General features: G+C 38.1%; 2 protein-coding genes across 4 annotated transcripts in view; one reads left to right on the plus strand and one right to left on the minus strand.

Annotated features, from left to right (window-relative positions):
* Window positions 1-8,724, plus strand: part of lama5 (laminin, alpha 5) — a 149,969-nt gene extending 141,245 nt beyond the window's left edge. Inside the window, 8 exon segments of the mRNA XM_055166165.1 lie at window positions 1,585-1,733; window positions 2,446-2,638; window positions 3,016-3,153; window positions 3,239-3,398; window positions 4,180-4,310; window positions 4,388-4,481; window positions 4,598-4,717; window positions 6,176-8,724. Coding sequence (XP_055022140.1) covers window positions 1,585-1,733; window positions 2,446-2,638; window positions 3,016-3,153; window positions 3,239-3,398; window positions 4,180-4,310; window positions 4,388-4,481; window positions 4,598-4,717; window positions 6,176-6,324 — 1,134 coding nt within the window. The 3' untranslated portion in view covers window positions 6,325-8,724.
* Window positions 8,725-11,308: 2,584 nt separating this feature from the next.
* adrm1 (ADRM1 26S proteasome ubiquitin receptor) lies at window positions 11,309-19,084 on the minus strand. 3 transcript variants are annotated; one of them, XM_020925818.2, is made up of 10 exons: window positions 18,948-19,084; window positions 16,010-16,242; window positions 14,390-14,506; window positions 13,849-14,059; window positions 13,483-13,561; window positions 13,269-13,405; window positions 13,054-13,179; window positions 12,289-12,446; window positions 12,062-12,164; window positions 11,309-11,831 (listed from the first exon to the last, which is right to left on the minus strand). In XM_020925818.2, exons 2-10 carry the CDS (start codon window positions 16,217-16,219, stop codon window positions 11,743-11,745), a joined length of 1,230 nt encoding a protein of 409 aa, XP_020781477.2. In that variant the 5' UTR covers window positions 16,220-16,242; window positions 18,948-19,084; the 3' UTR covers window positions 11,309-11,742. The 3 variants fall into 3 exon arrangements, with proteins under 3 accessions (XP_020781477.2, XP_055022256.1, XP_055022257.1); XM_055166281.1 differs by having other exon boundaries at window positions 18,881-18,987; XM_055166282.1 differs by lacking the exon at window positions 13,054-13,179 and having other exon boundaries at window positions 18,881-18,988.
* Between the last annotated feature and the right edge of the window lie 874 nt (window positions 19,085-19,958).

The following is a 19,958-nucleotide window of genomic DNA, read 5'->3' on the forward strand; positions in this document are numbered from 1 at the left end:
CTTTTTGAGGCTGATGTTTTGCTTCATCTAAGTAGTTCCAGCTGTTTTATTTAAACTCTTGAGAGCTTTAAGCCATGTTACCTCCTCAAAAACATACCTGGAGTTGTTTTTCAATCACACATGTTTGAGTAACCCTTTATTATTAGTCTGTCTGCATCACCAAAGCTCAAAATGCTCTGTTCCAGTTTGTCATGTAGTAGCAGTTCCCAAATTCACAGCTACATTTGACCTTTAGTTCAGTAAAGAGCAGCAAATCCAGGGCTGAATTCACTTAAATGATTCTACTGAAGAATAGATATATATAGAGTTTAAAAAAACAGTGGAGCATTTCCTGAAACACATGCCATTGGGCCCGGTCAAGCAGAAGTAAACAGCAAGGCCAAAAATTCAAATTAATGCATCTGATATAAAAATGTATAACAGATACATATGTATGAAACATGGAACAAAAATTATTTCCCAAATTTCAAAGACCTGCAAATCATGTAAATAAATGGATGTATTTCATCATATCTTGTGTTATTCCATCTTTGAACTGTTGATGAAGGTACATGATTTTTCAAAAAAAAAGTATTTAAAATGATAAAAATTAGCTTGGAAGGACTGGCATATTTTATAGAAATAGTTACGTTTCATTTGAAGTAATATTAAAGTATTCGGAAGAAAAAAGCTGAGAAATTATGCAAAATCATGCACCTTCTACTTGCTTGCACAGTTTTCCCTCCATTACTTTTCCCTCCGTTACCATGACCTTTCTTAATAAAAAATCTCATTACTCAAAAAGTAAGAGGTTTTTCATCCTAATCTTGTACCATATGGTAGAAAACTATATGAAGCAAATATTCAAACCAGTTTGTTAAGGATATGTAAGTGAGAACCAAGAGTTATCACTGTTTGTATTTATTGCCCAAAAAGTGCTGCATATTTCATTCCCTCCGTTACCGACGTGACTTTTTAAATTTTTTGTCAACAACTTGAAAGAATATCACAGGTTTAACTTTACCCTGTTGGAGTGTTAACTCTTTCCTACATTCTGATACCTTACTTATTGCAATAGTCCCTCTAGTTTCTGAACAAGAGCTATTTGAATGTGAAAAATCTGCCCGTTTCCCTCCGTTACCTCTTGACCAGACCCCATTACAAAGTTTTTCCATTTCAGAGAAGAATTCAGCCTAAATATGCAGGGTTTGTGTGTTAAACAAGTGTGAATGAAACAAAACACAACTCCAGGTCTGTTTTGGATGAATAAACATTATAATGTAGATGAGAAAATAGAATGATACTCACTGATAATAGCTCTAATATCCCTGTAAGTCTCAAAATGTGCATAAATTAATTAAAGCATGGTTCATATTTGCAACTCAAATTATTATAAGTCATGTCGATGTGTTAGAAATGTTTTACTTGGTGTGAAAAGGGGGCACATATTACAAGTCTATACTTCTTTCTGCTCCTTTTCATTCACATTGATGTATGAATATAATTATTTTGAGTTCATCTTTCAAGAATGAAATAAAAAAAGATGTGTTTCCAGTGATTGTAATGTAATGTAATGTAATATAATGTAATGTAATATTCGTCCAGGGTAAGAACAGGAAGCCTTCAGGATCCCGGAGCAGAAACACCAGAGACTCGTGTCAGTCTGAGCAGGCGCTGGTGGAGCCCGGAGCCTCTCACTTCAGCGGATCCACTCACAGCTTCCACAGATACGACTCCCTCAACCTCAACTCTCTGTGAGTACTGAAGGAAATTACATTGCACAAAATTATACAAAAGTGATAATTTTGTGCATTGTAATTTCTTTTAGGATCAATAATGTGTCTATGTATCTATTACATTTTCAAATTTTTAACTGCATCTTATTGTAATTTTATCATTATATTTCGGCCTTTTTAGCTATTTAACCAGGTTTCTTATTTGATGTTATGACTTTTTTTAGATGTGAAAAAGTATAATATATAGTATATATATATTTTTTTCCCTTTATTTTTTTTTCATTCATTCTAAAAATCCATTAATGAATTAAAGGGGCATTGCATAATCTTTCTGGTGGAGGGTCTGTCAGATGCTTTTTGCCGTGGAGATCTTTTTGCTTTGTCTGGAATGTTTCACAGTACGGCATTAAACCTAACCCTTCTATCTTCATGGAGACCAAATGAGATCAAATTACAGGTCAGATGTGTGGAGAGGTGTTTTTTAGATATTTTTGAGCTATAAAACCACCTGTAATTGAATAAAAGTAAGATGGAGCTGTTTAATGTCATACTGTGGAGCAATGACATCTCCATAGAAACAAGCAGGTGACTGACCCCCAACTAAAAAGTTACACAGTGCATCTTTAACACATCACCAGGTGTTTTTAGTGATCAGATGTCCATGTAATATAATGCGTGTATTTTAAACACGTGCTCTTTATAACCCTGTTCCTGTTCTGACCTTCCCCAGGCCCCACATCTCTTTGTCTGTGAGGATAAACTCGTCTGACGGCCTGATCCTCCACGTAGTCGGGGGGCGCCGCAGTAAAACGGTACTGTCTCTGAGTGTTTCTGAAGGACACCTGCAGCTGCTGCTTGACGGAAGCAAGAAGAAGATCACTCTGCACAGCCGCAAGAAGTACATTGATGACCAGTGGCACACGGTAAACACAGACAAGAGGAGGAGGAACTTTATTTTCATAGCATTTTTCATAGATACAAAGTGACTAAAAATAAAAAATATGTATAATAAGGTTAAAATGCTTTTTCGTCATAGCTTTAGAAAGTGTTGTCATTATTATTGGTGACAAGAACTTTAAGCCATGAGCGTAATATGGCAAGTTTGTTGAATTAATCCTTTGGAAATAATATATTCTTCATCATCATATATCATTGTGTATGGTAATTTGGATGTTTCTTTCATAAACAGTCCATCTCCCACAGAGTTATAGAGGCCCCTGTCCTGCATCTGAAACTCTGGCATCATCAGATCATGCTTATTGTACTCATAGTCATTGCTCTCCCCTGGCTGTTGTCTCAGGTGTTCATAAAGCGCGAGGGGGAGAAGCTGAGTCTGGTGGTGGATGGGATCAGCGCTCAGTCCAAGAAGATCCCAGGAGGAGACAAGATCAAACTGTCTGGACCCCTGTACATCGGCGGCCTGCCCCCCACTCTCAGTGTAAGACCTTATGATACAAAAATACTGTATGAATGCTTAAGGACATATATTACATCTGTACTGATCTCCTCCTGTGCATGTCCAGGCCCCTGGCTCCTCTGGGTTTGTGGGCTGCGTCAGAGACCTGAGACTGAATGACGCTCCTGCAGGACTCCCCTCACAGAGCCAGGGCACAGTGCCCTGTTTCCAGCAGCCGCTCCAGCCCGGGGCCTACTTCACCGGAGAGGGGGGACACATCGCTTTAGGTAACTCACAAGACACAGGCTTTATGTGTAATAAAGTGTAATTAATGACATATATTTGAACAACTTTATTTTTCCCAATGAAGACAAAGTGAAAGATCAATGAATTGTCTAACCTTTGGTACCTTTGATCAGGGGAGCCGTGAGGTCTTAAAAGTCTTACAAAGGTCTTAAATTTCATGTTCCTAAATTAAGGCCTTAAAAAGTCTTAAATTATGTTGTCCGAGTCTTTTTTTCACAAAGGTCTTACATTTTTTATATGCTCAACTGGGCTGCAGTGCAATGTTAAATAGAGGGAGGGGAGAAAAAAAAAAAAAACGTGAAATCACATAACGTAAATGAACGTCTAATTTGGTATAGAGTAGAGGAAGACGTTTGAGAGTAGAGGAAGACATTGGATGGATCACGGGGAAGTGCAGGTTTAATCTACAGTGGCTCTTAGATTCTAGATATAGTAGTTGGTTGGTTATTATTAGAATTGGATCTGGGGTTTTTTGCCTGCATAATGAGTGCGATGTTGGTCTTAATTTTCATTTAACTGGTTTTAAAAAGGTCTTTAAAAAGTCTTAACTTTGGGGTAGTCAAACCTCGGGATACCCTGTTGATAGAGAAGTCTGTGACGGACAATGTTGGGAAGCGGAGTTGTTGCAGAGCAGTGTTATACTGTAGTTGAAAGTTTTAGAAACAATCTTATAAATGTATATGTGTATTTGTTGCTGATATGTATACAATATACGTAAGTATATTTAGATATGTGTGTGTGTGTGTATTTTTCTCTCTCCAGACGAGTCCCTGGTGCTTGGAGAGGACTTTACTATTAAGCTGGAGGTTCGCCCGGTCTCATACTCTGGACTCCTGTTGCATGCTGGGACATCGGCTAACCACTATCTGAATGTGGTCCTAAACCAGGGAGAGGTGGGACTTCATACTGACCTCTATGGCATATGTTAAACTTCGTATGTATATATATTTAACGTGTGTCATATCTGCAGGTGATGGTGTCTATGAAGAGCGGCACAGAGGAGCTGTTCACCTCCTTCTCTCCTGAAGAGTCTTTGTGTAACGGACGCTGGCACACACTCACCGGTACTTTTCATGAGTGTTAACAAATATAACAATAAAAATGGAAAAAACACTGCTGCAGTTGCCACAAGCTAAACCTTCCATATCTGATCTCAAATATGTCATTGTTTCATTTTCAGTGATGAAGAAGAACGACGCCCTGACCCTCCATGTGGACTCGGACTCGGAGCAGCGCGTCAGCCCCAAACACAGGGCCTCAGCTGGGGCTAAAGAGACCGTGTACCTGGGGGGAGTACCAGGTGGGGTTTTTTGCCTCTCATTATTAGATATGGTAGAACGCTTGTTGATTATTTTGTGTGTAAAAAGATCCAAAACTCAAAGACTAAAACCCCTAAAACTGTTAAATAACATTTTCTTGCTGTTACTGCATTGAATAGTGAAAAAAGTACTTTATTTACTGTTTCATTGCATATTTAGTTTGTCTTCTCTCAAACTGAAAACACTTTACTTTTACTGTTACTTTTTAAACTCCATGCACCATCACCAGAATCGTTTGAACAATTTCAGACCCCAAATTGCTCATCTCTCCTGAGCAAAAGGTAAAATGTAGCTGTTAACTTGAAAACTACCGCTTCACGACATCACAGTGTGGAACAGAGCATTTTGAGATTTGGTAGGCAGATTAATAATAAAGGATTACTCAGTCCTCAGTACTCAGCTTTGGAGATGTAGATGAACTAATAATAAAGAGTTACTCAAACATGTGTGAATGAAACAAAACACAACTCCAGGTCTGTTTTTGAGGAGGTAACAACATTATAACATGACTGAACGCTCACAATGATCAATCATTTTGTATAATGTAGGACCTTTAGTAAAAAAAAATTGGTAACACTTTAGATTAGGAACCACATATTAATAGCTAGTTAATAGTAAAATGCATAATAAGTGCTTAATTATATCTTTGTTAGTATTTATAAAGTTTTTTTAATGCATTTTGCGAGTACTAACCCATTAACTATTTTCTTCCCATTACAGTAGTAGAGATTACAATAAATGTTTGTGCTTACACTGAAATCTTAATAAGCATTAATAAGCTTTTGATTAATACCAACTAATAGCTAAGTAACATGTATGATGTAACAATAACCGAAATATCATGATATCGTATCATCAAAGTTCTCACAATAATATCATGGATCATCACAATATGTCTCTTTGCTTAAATTGAGAGTTATGGTGCAGCAATAGCAAAAAAAAGACAGAGGGAACTACATAGACCATGATCCTTTGCTCCATTTCAGTGCAGACTACATGAAGAAATAACAGTTCTAAGCACTTTTAAGTGTTAGTTCTTTGGATTAAGTCTTGTCAAGGCATTTTAAGAGGAGCCTCCACAAAATATTGCAATAAATATCATACCGCGAGATGTATATCGTGAAAATATTGTACCGAGAGATTTGGATTTTGTTACATCCCTTATCGTGAACCTCCACACCATTTCATGAGCTTTCCCAAGAAATATATCGTACTGTGAGGTTCATACTGTGACGATATTGTATCATGAGACTTTGATATCGTTACACCTCTACTAATTAACATACCAATTACCACTTAGTTAGCTATTAATATGTGATCCCTAAATTAAAGTGTTACCAAAAATTACATTACAATTCTTTCTACATGTACTAGTATCCAGTGTTAGTAGTAGTAGCATTTTCATTATTAATTCCTCCTCGTCTTCGCCTTTCCTGTAGGTGGCGTCGCAGTACCTAACCTCCCTGAAAACCTGCCTTCGTTCCACGGCTGTATCCGCCTGGCGTCAGTGAACCACCGGGCGGCGCTGTTGTCCAAGCCCCTGTCCGTGCACGGGGCAGTGGGGACGCGAGGCTGCCCCCACATGTAGCCCTGTCCACGCTCTCTCTCACATTCCCAAATTGAAACACGGTGGTGGGTGTCCAGATACTGTAGCTAATTTAAAGACTATATATTTGAATATTTATTATTTTTTTGCAAGAGAAGTGTATATTTTATATTTTCCGTGATGTTTTTGTTTTGCATAAAACTAGTTGTGTTAAATGTGCTACAGGGTGCTACTACAATGACAACTCAGAGACGCACTGATGTAAGATATTCACAGGCTCCATCTCAACTCTTTCCTCACTTTCTTTTCCTTGGTTCCTTTCCTCGATTCTCCGTTTTTCAGCTGACGAAGGGGTCTGTCGTCCCGGGCCCCAGGGTATTTTTAGGGGCCCAGAAACATTAATTTATAATCGAGGGGGGCCCATGTGAGGATTCTTGCCCCTAGGCCCCCTCAATTTCTGTCGACGGGCCTGAAAATATACAACATTAAATGCGTACTATGTAATTTTTTGGTTGGGGGTCTGTCACCTGCTTGTTTCCATGGATACATCATTGTTCTGCTTAGGTTGTGCCGCAGTATGACATTAAAAAACTCAGTTACAGGTGGTTTTACAACTCAGAAATACCTACAAAAGCCGTAACTTGGTTTGGTTTGGTCTCCATGAAGATAGAAAGGTTTAATGCCATACTGTGAAACATTCCAGACAAACAATAGCAACTCTATGGATTAAAAAAAGCATCTGACAGACCCTCCACCAGAAAAGTTACACAATGCACCTTTAAGTAATGTCCCAAAGCTCAGAGGAGGCATATTTGTCTTTGTATCAGGAGTTTATTTTGTTACAACAACTTAAGATCAGGGACAGAAGCAAAGGATGCTGTAAAACTTTATAAAATAATTCTGAATTTGACATTAAAACTAAGGAACTAGGAAAGGTCCCACTCACTTTCAGCTCGTGCAGGATCGAGGAGAGGAATCCAGGAGAAGGAAGCGAGGAAAGAGAATGAGATGCGTCCACTGTGATTGAATAAACATGTACAGTTGTGTAAATAAATGAAAGAAAATGTGTTGGGTTTCTGCAAAAAATAATAGTTGATTTTTATAGTAAATTCGCATGTTTGTTTAATTCAAAATATTCCTCTTGGTTGAACACGTACAGTATTTGGTTGATTTTGTGGAAGTCGAGCTAAACACTAAATAAATCCACAACTCAGATCAGAGTTTGTACAGTCATGGAAAACCTGGAAAAGTCATGAAAGATTAAATTCTAATTTAAAAGTTTTGGAATTCTCCTGTTTTTGGAAATGTACAAAAACAATTACATTGAAAAAATAAATGTCTAATCAAAAGTTAAATCGGGAACTGCTGCTTATCTTTTTAATCCACAAAGGTAAGCTGTGAAGTATAATTATTTTGTCTCAAACAGCAGATTTAAAGTTATAGAAAACTGGGGAAAAGTCAAGGAAAACTTGACTCTGTATGAACCCTGGTATATGGTGTTTTAACAGCATCAACTTTAGTGTAAAATAAGTAAATTAAAAGGCTAGCGCTGCCTCCAGTGACCTGCGTTTTCAAGTACTATGTGACAGCACTCAGGACAGGCGTTTCTGATGCAAACACCTGGCTGCAGGGGCGGAGTTTGAAGTGTGGATACCTCAGTGTTCCTTATACCTCCAGACCCCGCCCCTCTTTCCCGTTTGCCCTGCATTCAATTATCCTTCTGAATTGGTTTTCCAGGGAAAATACCTAGCAACATGTGTGACTCGCCTCTTTTCCTGGGACGGTGCAACTCAGACCTCGGTAAAAGTGGACCAAGCAAGGATTCTGAGTCAGAATCCAAGATGGCTGTGGCTGTGTGTAAATATGAACTGATTTCATTGTGTTTTGACACTTTGAAACCACCAGTCACTCGTATCACTGCAACCGCGTTTACTGCGTCCATATCACTGCCTGTGGGTCTGGAAGTTGGTGTTGTGGTGAGGCCAATTTTGAACAAATACTTGATTTAATGGGTGTTGATGTCCCTAAGGTTGTAACAGGAGAGAAATCATAACATAAAATGAAGTGGAAATTTTTAAAAATGAATTAATTAAAGTGGTGTTTTCATAACATGAGGGAATAGTCATAATCATAATCCATGTAGTCCGACACGTGAAACAAAATAATTCGCTTCAAGCTCGGATGTGACATCAAATCCGAGGTCCAAGTGGGAGTCAGAAAATAATTGAATGCAGGGTTACTCTCTTTAGTTCTTTACGCCCAGTTTATTAGCTCTTTTTGAAATGTGATTGTGGGTGGAGTTTAGGTGTTTAGTCTTACTTTAACAATTATTCATCTTACATAGAACCTACATTTTGTTTCAGTTGTATAAAATGTTCAAACCTCTAACTACATCTGGCTTTATGTAACAAAACTGAAAAAAAAAAAAAAAAAAAACAGAAACCCATACGACTTTTATGATTTTGTATTTCTATCTTAATTTTTTAATCAAAATTTTAACTCCTCACAGTCACGTGTAGTAAAATGTTTTTGTTGCATCTCTTGTGGACGATGTATGAAAACTTAGTCTCAGCACTGTGAACTCTGTTTGAGCCTTAGCAATAGCAGCAATATAGAAAATAATATTAAAGTCTTTTTTTTATATATTGGGACATTTTCAGAACTTCACACAAGAGTTTAAAGTGACCTGGAATTTGACCTTTTAGCTTTAACTAAATGTTTCTTTCATGTATTTTATTTATTATGTCGGTGTGTACATTTTTGGAAAATATTTTTTAAAATAATCTACTTTTAATTACTACTATGTAACTTTTCTGGTAAGAGTCCAGCACCGGGTTGTGTCCATGGAGATTGCTGGAATGTACCGCAGTATGGCATTAAATTTGCTTATTATTTAATTATAGGTGTTTTTTTGTTTTTTTTTTTGTCCACCTCTCCACAGATCGGACCTGTACATTGGCTTGTTGCTTATCGCCATGGAAATAGATAAGTTTAATATCATGTTCTAGGCAAAGCAACAACATCTCCATGGTAACAGACCCTCAGACACCCAGAAAGTTACACAGTGCACCTTTTACTTTTAACTATTCAATTGGTGGCAGGGTAGTAGTAGTAGTAGTTAAAATTACAATCAATTAAAAAAAATAAAAAAAAGATATGTATACTTTTACTTCAGTACTTTTACTTCTGCTTCAGAACTTCAGACCCTTATTTGCAGTAGCTGTATTTATACTTGTATTAGGTCACTTTTTCTGGTCCAAATTTATTGTAAAGGCAGGAAATGTTGTAAATAATGTCAATATCTGTGCTAGAGTTTCTACAGTGTGAGGCTCATTTGTTTTTACCCTCTGCTGATTTTAACTGAATGTACTTTGAATTCATGTCCCATTTCCGCTATTGCTCTGGTGAAAAACAGCATCTTAATTTTTAAACTTTTAAACAATTTTATACCAAATTTGAACGTATGTAATGTAACCACTCACAGTTAAAATAAGCTGTCTTCTCCCCTCACTCCCCTCCCCCTACATGTTGTATAATAAAAGTGTTTTCATATAAAATTCTGGCTGAAGTTCTGATTTATTTATTTATAAAGATTTGAGCTCAAGATGACATTATTCAAATATATTTATCTGTCTAGAATTATAATTAGAATGTCATACAAAGAACTTTAAACCCTTGCATCCAAAATTAAACACAAATTCAAAATTCAACAATTAAGATATATAAATTTTCTCCTGTAGTTTACTTAAATAAATGTAAAAATATTTATATGACAGATTGTTTTAGTTTTTTTTTTTTTTTCTTATCAAGTGAAAATTAAGAAATGTGTATTTTTTTGCATTTTTGGGGCATTTAAACCAGAAATTTTGTTGACATATTGGATACAAAAAACATACAGAGGAAATTTTGGATAGCTTATTTAGTATATGAGCAAATTTGGCTGAAAAAAATCTCAAAAACAAATTATTTCACCAAATTTTTTAAGTTAAAGCTTTAATAAATCAGACTTGGAATTAGATATTAAAAATTCTTCTGTACCATCCATCCATCCATCCATCCATTTTCGTCCGCTTATCCGAGGCCGGGTCGCGGGGGCAGCAGCCTAAGCAGGGACTCCCAGACTTCCTTCACCCCAGACACGTCCTCCAGCTCCTCCGGGGGGACCCCGAGGCGTTCCCAGGCCAGCCGAGAGACATAGTCCCTCCAGCGTGTCCTGGGTCTTCCCCGGGGCCTCCTCCTGGCGGGACATGCCTGGAACACCTCCCGAGGGAGGCGCCCAGGAGGCATCCGGAACAGATGCCCGAGCCACCTTAACTGGCTCCTCTCGACGTGGAGGAGCAGCGGCTCTACTCCGAGCTCCTCCCGTGTGACTGAGCTCCTCACCCTGTCTCTAAGGGAGCGCCCAGCCACCCTGCGGAGGAAACTAATTTCGAGCGCTTGTATCCGCGATCTTGTCCTTTCGGTCACTACCCAGAGCTCATGACCATAGGTGAGAGTAGGAACGAAGGCTGACCGGTAAATTCGCCTTTCGGCTCAGCTCCCTCTTCACCACAACGGTCCGATACAGCGACCGCATCACTGCCGAAGCTGCACCGATCCGCCTGTCAATTCTTCTGTACCTCTTCTCAAAATCTTGTAAAATTTGGTCTATGTAGGTGCTATTTAAGGAGTGATTCTTTATGTCCCCATCAGGGGAAAAAAAAAAAAAAGCTTTTTCAGAGAACAGCCTTTAAAGTTAATATATAATGTCCCATATAACTATAGAGGCGTGTCGATTAAATTAAATATTAAAACATCCAAAAAGTAAAAACTGAAAAATAAGTTTTGCCTGCAGTGTCCCTCCTTAAGCATAAAACTACTTGCAAATTCGGACTAGTGCCGGAAAAAAAAAACATCTTTCACAAATTCAAAATAATAATTTAAAAAAACATTTCTCAAATTGAAAGACTTCAGGTAAATGCACTTTTAGTTTTGAGTCATAGTCTGGACATTTCAGCTTCTTCATAACACCAAAAAAATAAACACGTTTATTTTGCTAATTTTATTAAATGAATCACCAAAATCCCCAAACATAAAGAATACCCTGTCAAAGTTAACTACAGACATAGGCTCAGAAACAGTGAACAGAACATGGGAATACTGTTTTACTTAAGGCTCAAACTTGAAGAAACGCTAACGCTGTGAGCCTGATTTCTCCATCGAGTCGTAGAAAACGGACACAACACTGGGCACAGGGACAAAACAACAGGCGTCTGCTACAGTTTGTCCTGAGTTTGAGAGTTGCCGTCGGTGTAGAAGGATTTAAGGCAACAATGGAATTAGGCTTATTAATTATACTAATGATTTTTTAAAGTGAAACGAACAGTTATTTTCACAGAATCAGACAACTAAATAAACACACAAACGCTCAGAAAACCCTGCTGAATCACATGAACTGTATTTAAGGCTAGGAGCAGAGGTCTAGTCCAGGGCCATGTCTTCATCGTCGTTCTTCTTGTCTTTGGGATCTCCTTTGCTGTCCTGCATGGCTTTGGCAAACGCCTCCACATCTGATGAAAGAATATACACTGAGAATTTACGTTGTCATGGTCATGTAGAAAATATCCATTTGAATTTTCAAACAGAGGAATGTAAAATGATAAGACATATTTGTATCCATCTACAAACTGCAGTGTGCTTAAAAAGTCTATAATCATATAATATAAATCAAGTACTGTTCCTTTTTACAGTGAATGTAGTGTAAACAGATGTGTGTGTATGTGTATAAAGATGTCCTTACCTCCTCTGTTGGCAGCGTCCACGGCTTCAGCGGGCAGCCCAAACTGACTCATGAGAGGCCCCAGCTGCCCCGAGGCCAAGGCACTGGAGAACATGCTCATGGACTGCACAGGACAGGCACAATCAGTACATATATACTACACATATATAACATATATTATACATAATACATAGTATTAAAGTAATAATATTTCTATATTACAGTGGTATAAATGGGGGAGGAGGTACCTGCTGGAACTGAGGCGAGCTGAGTGTGTTCTGGATCTGCTCGGCGCTCTGGGGGAGACTCTCTCCACTCGGGAGGAACGGCAACAGCCTCTGCTGCACCTCCGGGTTCGACAGGATTGGAGCCATCATCTCTGGGGTGCACACACTCGCCAGGTCCACTAGAGGGCAGCACACACAGGGGATTTTCTTATTTGTGTATTTTCAGGATGTCAGAGAGCTCTAGTACGTCAAACTACATTTTAATCATGACAGCATGGTTAATTTGGAAAAGGTTAAGGTGAGGAGTTATGGGTGAATAACAGTATTAAACCCCAAAGAAGTGGAGCTTCTCCCCATCAGCTGCAGCAAGACCATTCTCACTAAATTGTTAAGAGTCAAAAGGTTAACATTAGTCCCACTAGTAGTGGCCCTCGTTGAAAACGAGATACTACATTTCAAAAGGCTTTCCATGAATCAAATTCAGTTAAAGCTTTCAAACTCTAATGTTTAGAAGATTTTAAATGATGCAGGTAAATAATTTTGTATAATTAGTATGAAATGACTAAGTTGAAAAGTCAGTCAACCTCATCAAAAGAGAGTTGCATTGGCAAATGGACAACATCAGTGCAGATTTAAGTCTGGTGTTAAAGAGTGAACTGAGGAAGACCTGACTTTATGTGGAACACTGTGCTTTGTTTATAGTATTTTTGTGTAATTTAGAGGCACAAAAGAAGCAAAGACAGTTCTAATTTGTCCCATTAACTATCATCTATGAGCTTTAATCACCTGCAGATCCCTGAGCGCCCGCTGGGACGTTCATAGTGGCCAGAATGTTCTGGAGGTCACTGAGCTGAATGGGCTGGTGAGGGGGACTGCCCGCAGAGGCCGGGGCCACAGGGGGCGCCGCTGAGGCTACGACATACAACAGACACTGATGGTTAGGAAAACTACAGGGATTAGTGCTACTACAGGTATATGTAATGAAGCGATGAGTCAAATACCTGGGGTAGTGGGAGTAGTGCCTCCGGTGGTGGCGGCTGGAGCAGCAGCAGGGGTCACAGAGGGTGTGGCCTGAGTGGAGCTGACTCTGGGCGCTGTGGTGGAGGAAGGAGTGGCAGCGGCTGACTGACTACGAGAGCTAGAGCACAAGAGATACAAGAAATGAGATGTGATTTAAACAGGGATTTTAAACTAGGGTGCAGTTCCTACAACGACCTGGAGGAGGAGCTGCTGGTCGCTGGTCCACCACTGCCCAAGAGATTGGCAAGTCCTGGCCCGGCTAAAGCTCCCAGACCTTCAGAGACAAAGCAAATACAGTCACAAAAACAGATTACAATATGACTATTTAAAAAAAACAACTGCATTATCCTTAATATAACTATAAAAGAGACACTAGCAAATGGTTAAAGTTTATACTTTACTAAATTAAAAGAAATACATCTTGACTTTAAATAATTCCTATAATTTAGTAATTAACTATTTTAAAAGTCCAATGACAAATTACAAGTTGTCACAGATATTCTAAATTAAACAAAGGATCTAAATTGAAAAGTAAAAGGTTTAGTAGGAGCACTCCCTCACCCAGTCCCCCCAGGCCCGTGGGCCCGATGAGCTGCATGAGCTGGTTGTGGCTCATGTTTCCCAGCAGGTTCTGCAGACCGCCCTCTCCTCCCAGGGCAGAAAGCTCATGCCCGCTGCCCCCTCCACTGCCTGGGGCCCCTGGGATCGGAGGGTTGTTCAGGTACTCGTTCACTTTACGGCAGTACTCCTCGTCTTTGTCAGTTTTTGGCTCCTGGACACAAAAGGAATGGGAAAAGACTGTCATTTTATTATGAATTATTTGATTTGTTTGTAATATGATCAGATTTGGGGTTGATTAAGTATTTAATTCTCCATTTTATTTGATGTAGCTGATGTTTTTAATGATATGGTTCAATTATATTATATTTACTGGGATTTTCTTTAGGGTTATTGTGGCATTCAGATGTTTCAATATTATAGTTAAATGTGGTGTTTTCTGTAGTAATATATCTTAGTTCAAAACATGTTCTTGTGACAGGTGATAGCCCCTCCCCTCTCCCCTGTGTGTGCCTCCCCTCTCATCTGTTCTGTGTGTTCTGACCTGCATCCAGAAGAAGAGCCTCTTGGATCCGGCCTTGAACTTAAGCACGTAGACTCGACCTGTGGTGCACTGAGACACTCTCTTAAACTCACAGTCATCAGGGAAGATGATCAGATCCTGGAACACACAAGTCACAATTCAATAAAGGATTACCACAACATTTGGCATCATTATCAGTGGTGTTACTGGTTTGACATGAGAAAGGTGGGGCCACGTGACTCTGGGTATTAACATCTTCACATAACCAGGGTATTCCCAGGTTTGACTACCCCAAATTTAAGACTTTTTTTTAGACCTTTTTAAGACCACTTAAATTAAAATTAAGACCAACATCACACCCATTATGTGTATACCCATTATGAGTATACAAAAAAAAGGCTAATGAAATTTAAGACCTTTGTGAAAAAATTAAGACTTGGACAACAGAATTTAAGACTTTTTAAGGCTTTAATTTAGAAACACCATACTTAAGACCTTTTTAAGACTTTTAAGACCCCGCAGCTACCCTGATAACATAACATGACCATTATATCTTCATAGAAACTAAAACTAGTATCAAAACTAGATACTCATTTTGGGCAGGTATCAAGAAAAAGAGGCACATGCACAGGACAGAAATGAACCTTAAAATGATCTTGAGCTGTTTCAGAACAAGTATAAGAGCACATAAACTAGTACACACTAGGGATGGGCATGATTAGTCGATTAATCGATAATTGATCATTAAGAATTTCATCGAATACGTTCATTTTAATCGACAAACCGAATGTAGGTTGCTGTGCGTAGCGTAGGGTGACCAAACGTCCGTGTCCGGGGACAAACAGGGGTCCGTACATGTAGCTCTCTGCACTCAGAAGGAGCGAGACACAAACAGACGGTCAGTCTGCAACGTGCCGAAGCACAAATGTGTACTTAACGATGACTTATGCAAGAAATTCCACGCTTTCCGTTGCGGTCGGGACAAGTGGGAGGCCATGTGCACAGTGTACAAAGCAGCACATATGTTTCGGTGTCTTACCAGGACAACGAAAACATGAAAAAGCTTTACCGGGTGAGAGTAGCTCAATGTGGATGACGACGCTCCACCTCCCACCCCCCGTACAGTGTCCCGGTTTTGACAAATGCAAATATAGTCACACTAACCTGTATTCCACTGAGTCGTGCCGCACAAGAGCTGTTTTTTTTTCCCTTCGCTTAGTTTATGGAGATTAGCCATGCGGTTTTAAGTTTTGTTTCTGTGAGAGTTGCGCAAAGCTGCATTAAACAGAATCTCAAACGGGCTGATGTGGCTCTAGAGTGGTTACGGTTTATATGTCGTAAAGTTGAATTTATTTATGCAGATTAGTAGATATGCAGATAGTAATAATAATGATGATAATTTTAATATAAAAACGTTAATGACTAATCGATCATTAATTCTCCCGACGATCGATTAAGAAAATTTAATCGAATGCCCATCCCTAGTACACACCAATGGGCCACAGAGGGATTACACAGATATAAGACCACATGGGAATAGAAAAGAATGATTTAATGTTGAAAATCACATTCTATTGTCTAAAGAAAGTAATAAGTAGTAATAAGTAGTAATAAGTAACCTTTGTGGTGGCTGATACTCACATCGTCCACGTTGCCGGTGGTCCGGTCTTTCCAGCAGAAGTGGATGAGAGAGTCATCGGACTGTTGGATGTACACCATTCCTTTACGTTTGTCTGGAGTCACCACGTTTCCCTTCAGGGTCATTTTTCCAGCCCGGAACTCCACCAGGTACTTACTGGAGCTGCCCCTGGAGCCGCTCACCAGGCTGGGGAACAGAGCGCCGGAAGACATCTTAGGAACACCAGGGACTAAAGCTGGAAGAGAGAAAAACAAACACATCAGGACATGGTGTTCAGAAACGCTTAACGTAAAAAAAAAAAAAAAATTGTTGTAGAGCTGCATATATAATCACGATATTGATACTTTGCAGTGACATCGCTAGGGGTGTTCTACATGTATCTCAACTGGAGGAATGTTCAGCGGTTACCATGGTGACACAATGTATTAGCAAACACAAAGGAAAACTGTTGGAAGATAGTCTGAAAACTCAAGAAAAAATACAAAACACATTTTCAAGATCAACACAAGGACTCATAGGAGTTTGATTTTCAACAAAAAGGTGAGAGCGACAAACTGAAACTGAACTGTTGGCCTTTAGGGGTGTGCAAAAATATTAAAATACCGAAATATCTAATTGTTTAATTTGATAGTACAGTATCGATATCATGGACTGCTCGATCGAAATACCGCCAAGAGTATTTTTTTGTATATTTTGCTAAATAATTTTGTTATAGTGCTACAGTTTTGTTGCTTGTTCAGAAGAAGGAAACACGTTTATGTGACACATTTGACATTTTCACTGTTCTGAAGATTAAAATAGGTGTGTTTCATATTCACTTTGCACAAGGCGTCGTTTAACAAAGACTTTTAGTATCACAGCCATGATTTAGCCTTTATTTTTTTATTGGCTTTAATTATTGATTCATTTATTGCCATTTTATGATTTTTATGGTTTCACTTATATTAGATTTTACTGGTTTTATTCTTTTAGGACTGGTATAACCAAATTTTTGCAATTTACATTTTTGTTGTCTTCATTTAATGATCTCTCTGTGCAGCACTTTAGAAACTGCTTTGTAAAATTGTGCTGTATAAATAAATTGGATATGGATTTATTGAACTGTATGGAATTGATTTGAAATATATAGTACTGAATAGTATTGCAGTTCACTGCATCATGTGTATCGTAACGTGGTCTAGGTATCGATTTATGTATCGTATCGGTGAACTTCTGAATGATACCCAGCTCTATTAAGGATTGTAATTACCTGGTCCCCGAAAGGTTGACCAGGTTTTGTATTCACCCGGTGTGTCTGTGTGTATCCACCCGCGATAATTCCGCCATTTATGGACTGATTGTCACCAAATTTGGTACATGGGTCAAGCCCCCATGCCCAATGCCGCAAAAAAAGTTTGGTGACGATCCAAAGTCATTTGAGGTCACACGGGTCAATTGAACGGTCACGCCATTATAAAGGATAGGCAATATCAGCAGTTTCTGAAACATCTGCAGGCTAAAATATTCACCCAATCATCATGCAAGTTGGCACACACATAACCAGGGTACACTGGATGTTACAGGTTTAAACCGGTCAAAGTCACTTGGTAACCAAGGTCAAGGTAACCAAGGTCAATTATGTGTTTTTGGTCATAACTCCGGGAAGGATCGAGCTAGAGCAACAGGAGTGGTCTCAAAATCTCAGAAAAATTTATAATTCTATGCATTTGTATAGTAAAATATGAATAGTTTTCAAGATAATCACTAATTATAACAATTCCTTTCTCTTTCAGTGTATGTTGTTAAAATTTTAATTGGAATGAAAATAATTTCCATTTCTTCTTTTTCTGGTGATACATAACACACTGATACAGTCACAGAACTAACATATACAGAACTCATGAAAAATAATATTTTTGTTACACGCCAGTAAACACAGACATTCTCATGTGTGACCAATTTCACACAAATGTTCATGGGCCTGTACAGATACACACATTACATTGTGGATATAACGATCATGTAATATGGGCTGGGCTCCTCATAATCTGCTTCTGTGGTGATGAACTGTCCCCACCGATGCCTCATGGCGGACCAGATTGGTATCTCTGATTGTTCTTGTTTTATTTGAGTAATTTGTTTAACAGCACAGATCAGCTCGGGTGATATAGTTTCAACTAAATCAGCTCTTTCTGGCAAGACCGTGTTAAAATAAAGCTCAGATTAAAGTCTAATAGAGCTTCTGAAAGAGTAGTGCCTTTAGTTACCAGCACACCCCCAATAAATAGGGATAAAATCAGATGCCAAGTATCAATAATCCGAGTTTTGGCCTTGATAGTCTCACTTTAAGTAAAACTGGTCTCATTTAGTTACACAGATGCTACTTGATAGAAAAAAAAGTTCTAAAAACCCAGGAGAACAAGTAAAAATAGAGGGGACAAATGCAAATATTAAATCTATTTGCTTACCTGCTGATAATTACTGGTATTTAAAAGAAAGTTATTTACTACTGGCCATTGTTAAGTCTTCCTGGGATTCTGCAGAGATTTATCAATAAAACCATTTGATTTATAACAAAAACATTTGTTTAAGAACAGACAAAAACACACTCCTTACGGCCAAAATATGTAGTTTCACCTAAAACAACTCACGCAATGCAATAAGAAGATTCATATTTTAAAACGCTCATATAGTATTATCGTAATTTGTTGAGAATTACTTTAAAATGACAAAACAAACGCAGAATATTCTCCACTATCTCCACACGCTAGCCCCGATGCTAACGTTAGCCCGTGACTAGGCTAAAACCGAAAACCCACTTTAGACACTTTTGGTTCACTTTTTTAAGCGAAATAAACTCCGAAATACAATCCGACATAACCTTTTGAACTTACAGAAAGTAATGAGCATTACGTAAAGCAGACCGTCAAGGGAAATGAAAGAAAAGTGTTATTTTATTACCTCAAAGTTAGCGTTAAATGCTGACAACTTTTCCTGACACGGAACTTGGGGTGTAGCGGAAGTGACGTAAGAGTACGTCCTCTGTGTTATTTTACGTTTTAAGATTGTATTTTTTATATTATCATTATTATTATTTGTTTTATTATTTTAGTTTGAGCCAGATAATTTCTATATATATATATATATATATATATATATATATATATATATATATATATATATATATATATATATATATATATATATATATATATACACACACACACATATATATATATATATATACATATATATATATATATATATATATATATATATATATATATATATATATACACACATAGGATTTCGAAACACAGAAATCCTTCAAATTGCTCATCTCTCCCCTCCCCAGTGGGTGACACGAAGATCTCCGGTCATGTGCTCCCAAACTGGACTTTTGCTTTTCAGAACAATATGAAAATAGAAACACAGTTTAGACAATAAATTTGTTCAAATTATAGTGCTTGCAAAAAAACTCTCATTCGACAATGCTGTCATGGATAAATAATTATGATATGTAATAATATCTGAAATATCACATTTTACTGCTGTTGCTGAGGATAGCAATAAAAACATAGATGACATTTGAGAATATTGCACCACTCTTGATCCTGTCATTTGTAATTATCATCCACATTGAATCTTTTACACAATACAAACTGTGTGTTCAGCCTGAACTCAGAGAAGGCACAGTGACTTGCATCCCACGGACACATGTATTAGAAGTGTGCTCTTGTGTTTTAAAACAGTCGCTGCCGAAAAACATATACGTGCTACACTTATTGTATATATTCAATAGAGTAATATGCACTTGTGAAAACATTAAATAAAAACACAAATTAAACATATGGTGGTATGTCACAATACCACCCTGAGAACTAAAAATAAAACATGAGAATTTTAGAAGCAAGTTGGTCTACTGTATAACTCTACAATCTAACACTGTCACATTCATAATGGGAGGAAAAT

This window comes from Boleophthalmus pectinirostris, unplaced genomic scaffold (genome assembly GCF_026225935.1).
Source record: "Boleophthalmus pectinirostris isolate CB_2022bp ecotype Guang Dong unplaced genomic scaffold, ASM2622593v1 HiC_scaffold_8, whole genome shotgun sequence".
Taxonomy (NCBI): domain Eukaryota; kingdom Metazoa; phylum Chordata; class Actinopteri; order Gobiiformes; family Gobiidae; genus Boleophthalmus; species Boleophthalmus pectinirostris.

Coding starts and splice junctions, on each gene's coding strand:
- adrm1 (XM_055166281.1), bottom strand. Junction 14,507..16,009: donor CCACCGGCAACGTGGACGAT/GTGAGTATCAGC, acceptor TGTGTGTTCCAG/GATCTGATCATCTTCCCTGA. Junction 12,447..13,053: donor GGGCGCTCAGGGATCTGCAG/GTGATTAAAGCT, acceptor GCTGCCCTCTAG/TGGACCTGGCGAGTGTGTGC.